Consider the following 12,616-nt stretch of genomic DNA (forward strand, 5'->3'; position numbering starts at 1 on the left):
TCCTTTTTGTTTCTACAGCGTTATTGACCGCAATTTCCTTCACTCAATGAAGGAAACCATATCAGAGACAAGACTGTGAGTCCTGGTGACAGCATTTTGTTGAATACGAGGCGCGGGACAGCGAGCACTAAAAAGGTATAGGCAATACTAAGACAATACTAGCACGGTGCAGGAGAATGCGTATACAAACGACCAACGCTTGACCTTATCTGCTTGGGGTCGGCATAGTTCGTCAAAGGCGTACTAGCTGGGGGCCAGGGTGACCGTGCCTCAGCCTCGGTTCAAACAGGCTGGGGGCCAGCAATGTCTGTTTCTGCCCCTCCCCCTTCCACTTTCAGTGCAGCGGCGGTCGCAGAGGGGGATCAGGGTCATGCCCTTCCCCCCTCCAAAGGCTAATCAGGGGGCCATCATATCATTTGCCCCCCCCCAAACAACCAATGGGCCCCCATGGGCGTATGGGGCTCTGGCCCTTATTCGATTGTCACGAGACTCAAGAATCCCACGCTAGCTATTAACAGCTCCCAAACCAGTCTTTGAGGGTCCTACACTGATCTCGGAGGGCCCTTCAGTGGCGGTCAAGCGCCCACATTGACCGCTGAGAACCCACATTGACCTCAGTTGAGGGCCCCTAAACCGGCCTCAAGGGCCCAGCCGGCGTCTGAGGGCCTCACACCGGCCTCTGGTGGCCTCATTTCTGTCTCTGGGGTCCCAAGACTAGCCTTTAGGTGCCTTTGAGGGCCCCGCACTGAATTCTGAAGACCCGATGCCGGCCTCTAAGGGTCCGCATCGGCCTCTGAGGGTCCACCTTGGCCTGAGGGGTCCAACGCCGGCCCATGCCGGTCTTTTAGGGCCCCACACTGACCTCTAAGGGCCCATGCTGACCTGTAAGGACCCACATTAGCCTATGAGGCCTTGCAAGGGATTCTGAAGAACTGATGCCGGCCTCTGAGGCCCATCTTGGTTTTTGAGGGCCTTCTGCTGGTCTCTGGGTTCCAACACCGGCCCATGCCGGTATTTTAGGGTCCCACATTGACCTCTAAGGGCCCCGCACTGGATTCCGGAGATCCGATGCCGGTCTCCAAGGGTCCGCATCGGCCTCTGAGGGCCCACCTTGGCCTATGAGGGCCCTCCGCTGGTCTCTAGGTTCCAAGTCCCGCCCATGCCAGTCTGTTACGGCCCCACACTGAACTCTAAGGGCCCATGCTGGCCTGTAAGGACACGCATTAGTCTCTGAGGGCCTTGCACTGGATTCTGAAGACCCGATGCTGGCCTCTGAGGCCCATTTTGGTTTTTGAGGGTCTTCTGCTGGCCTCTGGGGTCCAACACCGGCCCATGCCGGCATTTTAGGGTCCCACACTGACCTCTGAGGGCCCATACTGGCCTGTAAGGACCCACATTAGCCTCTGATGGCCCAAGTCGGCATCTTAAGGTCTCATCCTGCCCTTTGCAGGCCCTGAACTGGTCTCTGAGGGCCTTAACCCTCGCCGGCCGGGGGGGGGAAGGGGGTGCCGCCCCTCCATAGTTTTTTTTCGCGATAGCTCCGAACACGCCGGCGATAGAGAGCTGAAGCTTGGCATACCTGACCTTTGAATCAAACGGGATCTTTTGACACCAACCGCATTTTCGGGTCAGATCAGGTCACTGACCCATGTGGTCATAAGTGAACCTCTGCACGGTCTTCAGATGTCGCAACTTCGCAACGCCCTCACTGCCAGAGGAGATTTCACAGGGAAATGAACCTTGGAGGACCTAGTATCCAATAGGAGTCTCTCAATTTGTTTAATGTATATCTCGGATTTTTCCTAAAGTTCATGTGAGGTCAGGTCATTTTCGTGACCTCACCATTAGGTATAAGTCAATGGGGATAAACTGAAAACTTTTTCTGGCGCCGGGAAAGATCGATCTCCAACTATCTCAAGCACACCGAATCGTGATTTCATGCGCTCCTTGCAAGGTTCGATGCGTCACTTTTGCAATGTTGACCTTGCGCGACGTCATTTATGAAATTATAAGGGTCTTATTAGTTTTTCGTCAATAACTAGGTACCGATCAAATTGAGCTAGCGAGTCGGGAAAGCCACCTATGGACTCAAGAAGACCTGCCGAATCGAATGATATGCGACATGACCTCCTTCGACCAATTTCGTGACCTGGGGACGCCGACCTGAGCGTGACCCGAGGTCAACACCCTAAGTTTACCTCACCCAAACAAAAAGTATATCATTCGACGCGCCTGAGAGAGGCGAACACGATGCTGGCAAAATCGCGGCTCTGCGGCCATTTTTTGCGAAGTTATTCACCACAAACGGAACCGTGCCTTGAGGCACTTGACCTGACCTCAGAGGTCACCGGTTTTTGTTTGTTTTGTTGGGTTAGGCCCTTTCGGTCCAATGAGACCATTTCAGAGCCGGAAGGATGATAGGATATAGGGGGAGACATTGGTCTGGGCAGGCACCCTAGTGAGTCGCCGGGGCTGAGCCCGTCCAGAGGACAGGCCACCCAGCCCCAAGGCACTCACTGCACCCGGCTACGGGGTGCGTATGAGATAAAGTTGCCTGTCCAGCCCGGAGGGGGTTGCGGTGTGGAGGAGAAGGATTTCAGTATCCTGAGGATAGAAGCACGGAACGGTGTCAGAGGTCACCGGTTGACCTAGGACCATAAAATCGGGTATCGATCTCTGCGTCTCGTAACGGCGCACACGCTCGTTTTACCGCGACGCGCTAGCTCCACCTGGGGCGAAACGGCGAGGGGGGTCGTACCCGCCCCCCGCCCCCTCGGCCAGCGCGTATGTAGAAAACCTATAGGACCGGGCCGTGGAGGGTTAAACTGGCCTCGTCTAAAAGTCCCACACCGGCCTCTGATAAGTGATAGTCAATCAGCCCAGTTGCAGTGGTCGCTGATATAAAACCTCTTAAAAACGTTATAGGCCTGGCTGAGCCTAGCTGGGCCGTTCATGCTGATTTTTATAGGTATATTGAAAAGACTCGCTTTGCACGTTTCACGCTTGCTCGCAATGAAAAAGTTGCTGGATGCCTCTGGAATGTGCATGGGTGCCAACGGCTGCGGAGGACAGGGGAACGCGTCCATCAGTTTGAGTTTATGGACGGGAGACTCCCTAAAATTTCAACCAATTTTTTTTTGTCTCGATTTTTTTTTTACCTCTGAGCATGGTTGCGAAAACAAAGTGGCCGAAATCCGAGGAGAAATCGGATTTTGGGGGTAGGTTAGGTTTTGGACCTCTGGGACCCTGCCCCCCCCCCCCCCCACTTTCGAAAACGTTCCTACGCCTATGCTGAAAATAAAACACCAGACATTACAATACGATTTATCTTAATTTGGAGTCGGGCTAGGAGCTAGATCTACGCCACTATGTCAAATTATAACAAGTGAAGGGTTTACATCGGCACGTCGGTTGATCTAACTCCAGCTCAGCACCGAATAGAGTCATAGACAAACTCATTCAATAGATCTTTAAGCCACCCCGAGCCGAGCCAGGCTCAAAAATCGTTTTAACCCGCGCCCTGCTGGGGGGGGGGGTGAGCACCCAGCCTGTGGTTTCTCGCGAACATCTTAAAAAGGTCAGGTCACCAGGCCACGCCTCATAAAAAGTTTCAATGTCTACCATAGCTACACCGAGTGACCGATCGCTTTGAAACTTTCAGCGATTGCTAAGAGCAATAGCTTGTACAAAATGTATATCTCAGAATTTTGATATCGATGACCTAAGGTCAAGTCAATTTTGCGACCTCCCCAGTCCCCACATTATAAGACAATGGGAAACAAAACTGAAATGCGCCTCTTTTGGACCAAAGACATTATAAACACTCCCAAATACAGAATTACAAGTGAATCAGACACACTTAACCCTAGAACGCCTAGGGGGGGTTGTATCAACCCCCCCCCCTGAGGTTTTTTCGAAGTGCATGCGCTAAACGGCTTGTCGTAGCGGGCTGAAATTTTCAATACCCTCTGGGGCAACCTTTGCGCATCTTTTGCCGAAAAAAATTGATCGGGTCATGTCAGGTCACGGAGTTATGACGTCATAAGAGGTACAGCCTCCGGCCGACAGTTACCAAACGTGTGCGCCGAATCCCTAGGTTTTCTGCCAGTGATACCCACATTGTTTGATGAATCATGATGAAACTTCCCATGCATGTTGGGGCAAGCATTGGCTATCGTGTGGTGCAAGTAAATTGACCGGGTCAGGTCAGGTCACGGAGCTATGACGTCACAAGAGGAACAGCGTCCGGTACTATTTTTGAAAAGCGCCCGAACCACTATTTTGCTAATTCTTGTCACCTCAATGGAAATATGCAGCAATATTAGCTTCTATAGGGAGCAAATGGACCTCCCAAATCCAAAAATACAATCAGATTTCAAAAATTTAAATTTTGATTTTTCGAATTTCTGCCGCCGACTGTGACCTTGCCGACTTCCGGTGCTCCCAACGCGCCATTTTTAGAGCTAGGGAAACGAAATACATACCAAACGATAGAGAATTGATCAAGGAACACGATAGTGAAGGTTTCAAGTCGATATCTCCCACCGTTTTGCCGCAATCGCCGCGGAAAGTTAAAAAAGTTTGATTTTTTTCGGAAAATTTGACCTTTGACCGGTCATAAGTAGGTCAAATGCTGACCTAGGACCAAAAAATATACCACCAATCGCGAGATCTCGTTGAGAGCAATCCGTTGGTTTTTTCCGCTAAGCTCTACGACCTTCCGTTTCGAAACGCCAGGGGGGGGGGTCGTAACAACCCCCCCTGGTCGTTCGTGTTATGAGAAATGGCCTGGTCGTGCGAGGGTTAACATGAAAATGGTGTCCGTGACCCCTGTTTATGTCCCTGAGGTCATCTCAGGTCACGAATGGTATCCAACAGTTTTTTTTTGCAAATAACTTTTGATGAGACATGCTAGAGCGACAAGAACGCCTTAGATGTGTTCAGCTCGACGATATAGATCGACTGATATGCAACATGACCCTTTCCGGTCAGGTCATGGCCTTAACCTGAGGTCAAATTTTCAAGTAGACCTTTCAAGGTCAACTTATGGTTCATTCGATGCGTCTTGACGAGAGGAACACGATTCCGGTAAAAGTAAGCTCGTGCAAGGCTTGGGTCAAAAGATATTGCAGAAAACTGTTTCCGAACCAATCGGCTATTTAGCAGGGTTTGCCCCCTGCAGGCAAAACCCTTGACGTTAGGGCAACTCTGAGAGAATTATTCAGAAAGGGCGTTAACAGGGCTATCGAATGCGCTTTTCTGCGTCGCTGTAGCTCTATTGGTTCCCGAGTTATGCGTTGGCTTCTTGGAAATTGTCGACATTCGAACTGAAAATCGGCGGAAATTTGCCTTCAATGACCTCTGGCGACCTGACCTTTGACCTGACCAAAAAAGGGACCCAAGTGATTTCGTCATTATTTTTTGGCGCTCTTTCGAACGCCGCCTTCCGCGTATCGCTACGTGGCCCTGGAGCCGAGTTAGAAGGGGGGGGGTGTTCAAACACCCCTCCCCCTCCAGCAAATATGCTGGTTCCATTCCAGTTACGCTTAAATGAATTGCCTTGCAGGTGCAAAACATTATCGGGCTAAGGTCGACAAGGCCAATCTGGAAGGTCATATCAAAGAGCATTTGGGGCATGACAAAAATAACTGCATCTGTTGCAGAAATTGTTAAGGTTGACAAAATCTGTCAGAGACGGGCAAGTTCAGGTTAAAGAGTCGGCCCCGGAGCCGGTGCTTAACTGACGTCCGACCAGTGGCTGGTATCGGCGACATTTGCCTCACTGTAGGTACAGATGGTAACACATGACGGCTTTCATGATCCGGATCGCAATCTGCTGCACACAATCGCACATGTCTCTGATCCAAGAGTATTATATAAAACAAGAGTATATACAAGAGTATATAAAAAAGAGTACATAATCAAAACATTTAACATAATTTATGGCAACCTCAACAGCTCACGGCCTCAATCGTTGCAACTTGCCATTAGCGTGTTTTCACAGAATGTGATTCATGACATGAAGCTCTCGACATGAAGCTCGTGACACAAAGCTCGTGTCTCACAGCTCGTGACAGTCAGATGCGTGTCGCCTCGAGTAATGCAGGTTAATGTGCAAACCGGTGACATTGGCTGCGACCACAGTGCTCTGCTACTCATAGACTGTCGGTGATTATGTTATCCACGGTGGGAAGATGTCACGCCTTCTTTGCCACGTGGACTAGGGACCTTACACTTATTTGGCTGGGTGTGGCACTGCGTGGGAAAGTCTGGGACCTTCTGAGACCCTCTGTGACCTTCCGAGACCATATTTGACAGAAGCTCAGACTGACAATGAGGCATTTACAAACCGTTTATCACGGCAAGGCAGTCAGACGTCCTTGTGGGGAAATTTATCAATATGAAGACCGCCTTTAGTGAGTTATTTCTGTGACTTATGTGCGAGTAATGGTGAGTGACGGGAGGAGTTGGTAATATTATCATGCCGAGCTGGCTGAGTTTAGCTTGTAAGCTCATCCCTCGGCATTGCATAATTGCATGTGTGGGCTGGTTTCTCAGTGGGATCTGTGCGTGCGTGATGAAGAGCAGTTTTCGAGAAGAGGTGAGAATGCACGACTGAGTCCCAAATAGCGGTAAACTTGAGGATTTATCTTGTATGTAGATACTGCCTGCCACACATTTTTCATGCAATAGATGAAACGATAAATTATGCGTTTTTAGACGGTCGACTTCACAGTGAAGAGAACCAATCTCAATGTGACCGGCTAAAGTGATCGCCATTTCGATTCAATAAGTTTTAGATCCACCGCTTTTTACAATTACTATCTTATCAAGTCATCGAACTTTTGGAGCCATAGACAAATCAAATCAAATTGGTTTGTATTCTAATAAAATGATGCGGACAGATGCTCATAAAAAGTGAAAATCATTCGCAAGATTATAACACGTTTGAGCCCAGGGCATTGCATTAATCACCTTTTGCGATTACTTAAGCACTTTCATTTTTCCATCTATCTTATCCATTTTTAACAAGCCTTAAGTTTTTCATTTTTAATGCATGCTATGATGTGATTTTTTTCTCGTTTTCATCTTATACAGCTCCAACGTTGCAAATGTATTGATGTAGTTATATAGGTAGCTGAACCATAAACCTAAAGAACGTGCCTGACCATATAACTATTCGGACATTATTTCATCCAAATATCATGGTGATATTTCTTTTCATTGACTTTCCTTATAGCTGCGAGTGACCAAAGTTCTCAAATATTTAAAACACAGTTGATTTCATGTTTTACATGGTTCGATTCCGTTTCATTTTAGATGATTGTGAATGGTCGGGCCTGTCTGATCTCGCCACACAGAGGTTATCTCCTCTGGTGCGTGCGCCGGGACCGTGCCCCGGAGGCCACCTCCTACCCCCTCCCCGAGGGCAGGGTTACCCCGAGAGGGGCACTCAGCGGAGCCGGTGAAAGGCGTGGCTCCCGCCGAGGTCCCGGGGCGTGCTATAAAAGCCGTGTGGGTGCAGCGGTACGACACAGACTCGTCTTCTCCGAGCCGCAGTCATGAACAAGGTATACCGCAGGGCTCGGCACTGGCGCCACCGGTGAATGGTGCAGCGGGACAGTGGTGTGCGTGGTGACAGTGGTGCGGAGAGTTTCGTGATCAGTGGTGTGGTGTTGAGTCTGCCGCTCCTGACTAGGCTCCAGCGAGTCATTTCGTGAATGGTTTTCGTTTGATCAGCAAATGCCATGTGAAAATTAGTGAAGGGTTTTGCTGTTTTTGCTTTATTTTTTATCTTTGTTCTCTTTAAAGTCTGGCTGCGTTCAGTTCGTTCGCAGGTTTTCACCTAAGCTGCACACTTTTGGCGAATCATTGCACTTTTTTAAACTGTCTTTTCTTTATCTTCAATAAATTATATTGCATCTTTATCAGATGCTTAATTACAACAGTCTTAATTATAATCAGCTGCAAGTTGATCGTGTTGATCTCCTTGATAATGTATGAAAACTTTCGCTTTCATGTTGCAGATTCAATAACAAATTTAATGAGATTCCGAGTTCATAACTTGCAAAACATCCACAAACAGTACCTTTTAACTTGTAAGGATTCGTCTACTTTGACAACAAATAAGACTTTCGTTCGTTTTCCCTAATTCGTAAAGTCTGCGTTTTTATCTGAGCTCCTCTTTGGATAAGCAGCTTTTACAGAGGTTTGCACCGCAAGATTTCATTGCAGTCGAGGTTGTCAGTGATTTGTTACCTGTCGTTATCAACGCGGATACAAATTAACACTTAACATTGCACTATCCTCTGCAGTTTTTGGCTGTCGTTGTGCTGGCGGCGGTGGCCTCGGCCGCTGAAAAGAAGGAGGACCTCAAGACCGAGGAATCCCACCCGGTCGCTGCTTACGGAAGCGGGTAAGATGGGGCGCTTTTGTTTCCATAGATTTACCCAAAGTCAACACTTCAGGTCATTCTGAGTAAAAAAAAAAGTAGCTCATAAGGGCTAAGGTGTTAAGCGAGTGGATTACTATCTAAAATAAATATTTTAATTGCAAGTAGCATTGTGCCTAATTTTTTCATAGTTGTATAAACTGCTCAAGTTTCTGCATCTTCTTGTAATATTCAACAGAATTCAGTGACGATCCTGGCTAGTGCGTTACTGTCACAGTCCGACGTCGAGGTCTCTAATTACCGTCCCTAGAGCGAGGCGCCGTCGCCGTCGCTCCGGCGGCTCGCACGGTGTGGTCAGCACTGTGGCTCCCCGAGCGGTGTCCCCACACTTCCAGAGTCGATAGAGCGGAACCAATGTCCTCCCAGTGGCATAGCCATCACACTGGAGCTCAGAGACGAAAGGTGTTGCTTTGGCGAGCAGCGACGGCCATCTGCCGCCCACCGTCTGTCGTATGGCGACTGTCGGCCGTCCACTGTCCACTGTGTGCCGTCCACCGTTCACCATCCAGTGTCCACCGACCACCGTCCACTGTCCACCGTCCACCGTCTACCATCCAGTGTCCACCGTCCACCGTCTTCTGCCCGTCTCTAAACTTGGACGTCCTCTTTCCTCCCTCTCTCTCCTCTCTCTCTCTCTCTCTCTCTCTCTCTCTCTCTCTCTCTCTCTCTCTCTCTCTCTCTCTCTCTCTCTCTCCCTCTGTCTCAGTTCCCACCAAGCCGGCCGTCACCTGCAATTAATGATTGAACATCTGTCTACAATCGGTGGAGTTACGCGCACGACGGCGTGTGAGAATCCACCATATGACGTCATAATTGTGACATCATCGGTATGATGTCATCACCGAGTGATTTCACGGTAGCAGAGCCTTGACCCTGAGCAGGATGCCAAGTTATTGGCCGAGGGAAGAGTGTGTGTAATTTAAATTATTATCCATTCAGTGTCATTTTGATGGCTGGAACATCAGCGCTGGTGATGGATTTACTACAATAATGCTAGTAATGTGACTTTAAACGTTGTGGTAATATTTAAATCAATGTTCACTTGTTTGGCTTTTGTATGGCGGAGATGAGTTACATTGATTAGTAGTCATTTATCATGCGTAATGCTCGCCTGTGTTGTCGAAGCTAATGTGTTTCCTGTTTTTTTTTTTGTCAGAAAACCTAAATGCCCAATGCCCAATTTTGTCCAATAAATGCCCAATTTTACTTTTAAAATAGCCACTTATCGGTTTGGTACTTTGCTTTAATTTTCTTCTCTTTTTTCCCCAGCTATGGCTACGGCGGTTATGCTGCCCCCAGTTACAGCCATACCCACTCGTACACCAGGACCTACAGCAAGCCCAGCTACGGATACGGACACGACGATAGGTACCTACGTCTGAAAAATCTTCTTTTTCTAGAGCTTTTATTTGCCGTTTTACACGCCCTTCTGTCACCACCCGTTTGCTGAGGTTTAGACGGGGAGGAAATATGACTCAAAGAGAATATTATTTCTAATTACGGAAGCAGTCAAAAATTACATTGATTTCAATAGAAGTGGAAGGCAATTCGAAATTCAATTCAATTTTCGGATTTCAAAATCGAAAAGAAGCTATTTTATTTTAAACTTCATTCTACGTTCAAAACTCCCGTAAAATTCCGATAAGTGTTACGTAAAACTCCCTTGAATAAGTTTCTACGTTTCTCACCGCATTGACCATTTTCATTTTGTTTACAGCTACGGATTCAAGCCCAGCTACGGCTACGGTCATTCTACCTACGGCCACTCCGGCTACGGCAGCTCTGGCTACGGCTACGCCCGCCCCTCGTACGGCTACGGCCACACCAAGAGCTACGGCTACGAGCGTCCCAGCTACGGCTACTCCGGCCACGGCTCCGATTACGGCCATGGATATGGCTACGGCCGCGACTACGGCTACGGCCATGGCTACGGCTCCGACCGCGGCCACGGCTACGGCTACTCTGGCTACAGCCGTCCCTCCTACGGCCACGGCTACTCTGGCCACGGCTCTGGCTACGGCCACTCTGGCTACGGCTACAGCGCTCCCTCGTACTCGTACTCTCGCAGCTACGGCTATTCGGCTCCGTCGTATGGTTACGGATACGGCCACTAGATGTCAGCACCTACTGGAGATGTCAATCAGGAGCCTGAATGATGTGACCTGCCAGTATGGGGCGGCGTCAACGTGTAAGGAAATGCCGCCAGCACAGTCTTTCTGGTTATTTAAACTTGTCCGCTTGTAGCCGTGTGTACCTGACAACAGTGTGTACTGAATACACCGAACAACGAGCCAGTGCTATATTTGTGTGCGTCTACTCATTCAACCGTGCAGTCAGCGCCTGCGGGTCCCAAATTGTGCAAGGTGTGCAATATTTATTTTTGTAGTAATTTGGGCCCAGCCCGAAGAAACCCCTTCCAAATAAGCCAGCGCTGCTGCACTAAGGAGGTAGAACAATCCGGTGCTAAGGGGAAAGGGCCATGGACTCACTTTTCAAGAAGATGGGAATTCTTTCGAATCCTGGAGAGGGCCTCAATCTCACATAAAAACACTTGAACGATATCTAACCCTCTCCTGTGAGCGGCGTTTCCCAGCGCTTAAAGGGACTCTCCCACCTTCAAAAAAGTTTATGAATTGGCATGAAAGTGATGTCGCTCGGTTCAGGAAGAGCGAAAACGAATATCTACCAAATTTCACCGAAAAATATTCACCAGTTTTCAAGATATTAGACTTTTACTTTTGTTTACTTTTTTGGGATCTCCGCTGTTTCTAGCGACTTTATTTTAGAAGTGCGGCGTTTGCGGCAGATGTTGCGCGCAAATAGCATATACCACCGCGTGCTACAAAACGTTTTAGTCAAACATTTAAAAATCGTTAGATATCTGCGCTAACGTCACACATTCAGAGGGGTATTCCTAAGCATTAGCCCCTCTGAATCAAAATGCTGCAATTTTGAAATTCAATATTTCTGATTTAAGGCATTTCTCGATGTTGTGAGTGCCGAAACCGGTAATTGTGAGCTAGGGACCCCATTTTGGCTATCTCAACTCAAATCTAATGTTAAGGTGGGAGAGTCCCTTTAATGTGTAAGGGTGGCTAGACACCTCTGCCATTCGGTTTCTGATCGAGCTAGAGCTTCACAGAAAAAGCGAGCGTGCATTGCCCGTAACGAAAGGAAGTCGATGATACCCATCTTAAAGGTCCTAGGTCATCGGTTGACCTTCCATGTCAGGTCAATGACCTAGAAGTCGGGAAAAACGGGACCTGTCATAACTTTAGCTTTTTAACTTTAGCTTTAGTGAAGCTTTTGTTTTTTTTTTCTTGGGGTGCTGATCACGACTTTCATGTTAGTTTTGATCACAGATGATGTCTTCATGCATTTATAGGCCAAGTCGGGTCAGGTCAGGTCAGTTCAAACAGCATGTATCCTGCGAGCTCATTCATTCATTCATTCATTCACGTGTATTTGAGCAATACCGTATAAGCTTCAGGCTATTCCTACCCATCGTCAACAGATTAACCTTCGCCCCAGTAGAGGGAGGGGGGGGGGGGGCAAATGTTACCACCCTGTCGCGTTTTTTTTTTTTTTGCGTGTGGATAAATACCGCGGCGCATAGCGAAGCGCCGCCTGGAGTATCTTTCTGTACATCAATTTTGGACAATGTATGAAATTTTTGACTGCAGGTCATGTCAGGTCAGGTCACCAGGTCAAGTTAACTGACCAAGCATAAAACAAGTCTGTAATCATGTCCAGCCTAGAGTGTTTGTAAGAGAGGTTTTAAACTTGGTGAATTGCATGATGTTATGGGCACCTATAATTTGTATATCTCGGATTTTTTTATCCGTAACCTAAGGTCAGGACAGTGGGGTGACCTTTCCATTATAACCCGATGGATAGAAATAAAAATGCCTCTAGATCCGTGTGTACGCATAGACAGTCCAAATATTACAGAATCACAATGATTTGGACCACCCGTTACAACCAAGGTGTCGTTTTTGCTGATAACCTCTAAAAAGGTCATCCGAGGTCATTTGAGGCTACAGACAGCTGTTTGCCAATAACTGTAATTGTAACGGCCCCATGACAGATGTAAAATGACGATAATAACTCAAGTTTATTGTACAAGACAAAGCTTTCGATACATAAAGTATCTTGATCACTGTC

General features: G+C 48.0%; 1 protein-coding gene across 4 annotated transcripts; it reads left to right on the forward strand.

Moving 5' to 3' along the window:
- Positions 1-6,259: 6,259 nt before the first annotated feature.
- On the forward strand, positions 6,260-10,750 carry LOC122390925 (prisilkin-39-like). Of its 4 annotated transcripts, none has more exons than XM_043384381.1 (4): positions 6,260-6,450; positions 8,316-8,416; positions 9,722-9,820; positions 10,170-10,750. In XM_043384381.1, exons 1-4 carry the CDS (start codon positions 6,448-6,450, stop codon positions 10,564-10,566), a joined length of 600 nt encoding a protein of 199 aa, XP_043240316.1. In that variant the 5' UTR covers positions 6,260-6,447; the 3' UTR covers positions 10,567-10,750. The 4 variants fall into 4 exon arrangements, 3 of the variants coding, with proteins under 3 accessions (XP_043240316.1, XP_043240314.1, XP_043240315.1); XR_006258250.1 differs by having other exon boundaries at positions 6,276-6,416; XM_043384379.1 differs by lacking the exon at positions 6,260-6,450 and adding an exon at positions 6,564-6,601.
- Positions 10,751-12,616: the final 1,866 nt, after the last annotated feature.

The sequence above is a fragment of the Amphibalanus amphitrite genome, unplaced genomic scaffold (assembly GCF_019059575.1).
Source record: "Amphibalanus amphitrite isolate SeventyFive unplaced genomic scaffold, NRLGWU_Aamphi_draft 000415F_arrow, whole genome shotgun sequence".
In the NCBI taxonomy this organism is placed as follows: domain Eukaryota; kingdom Metazoa; phylum Arthropoda; class Thecostraca; order Balanomorpha; family Balanidae; genus Amphibalanus; species Amphibalanus amphitrite.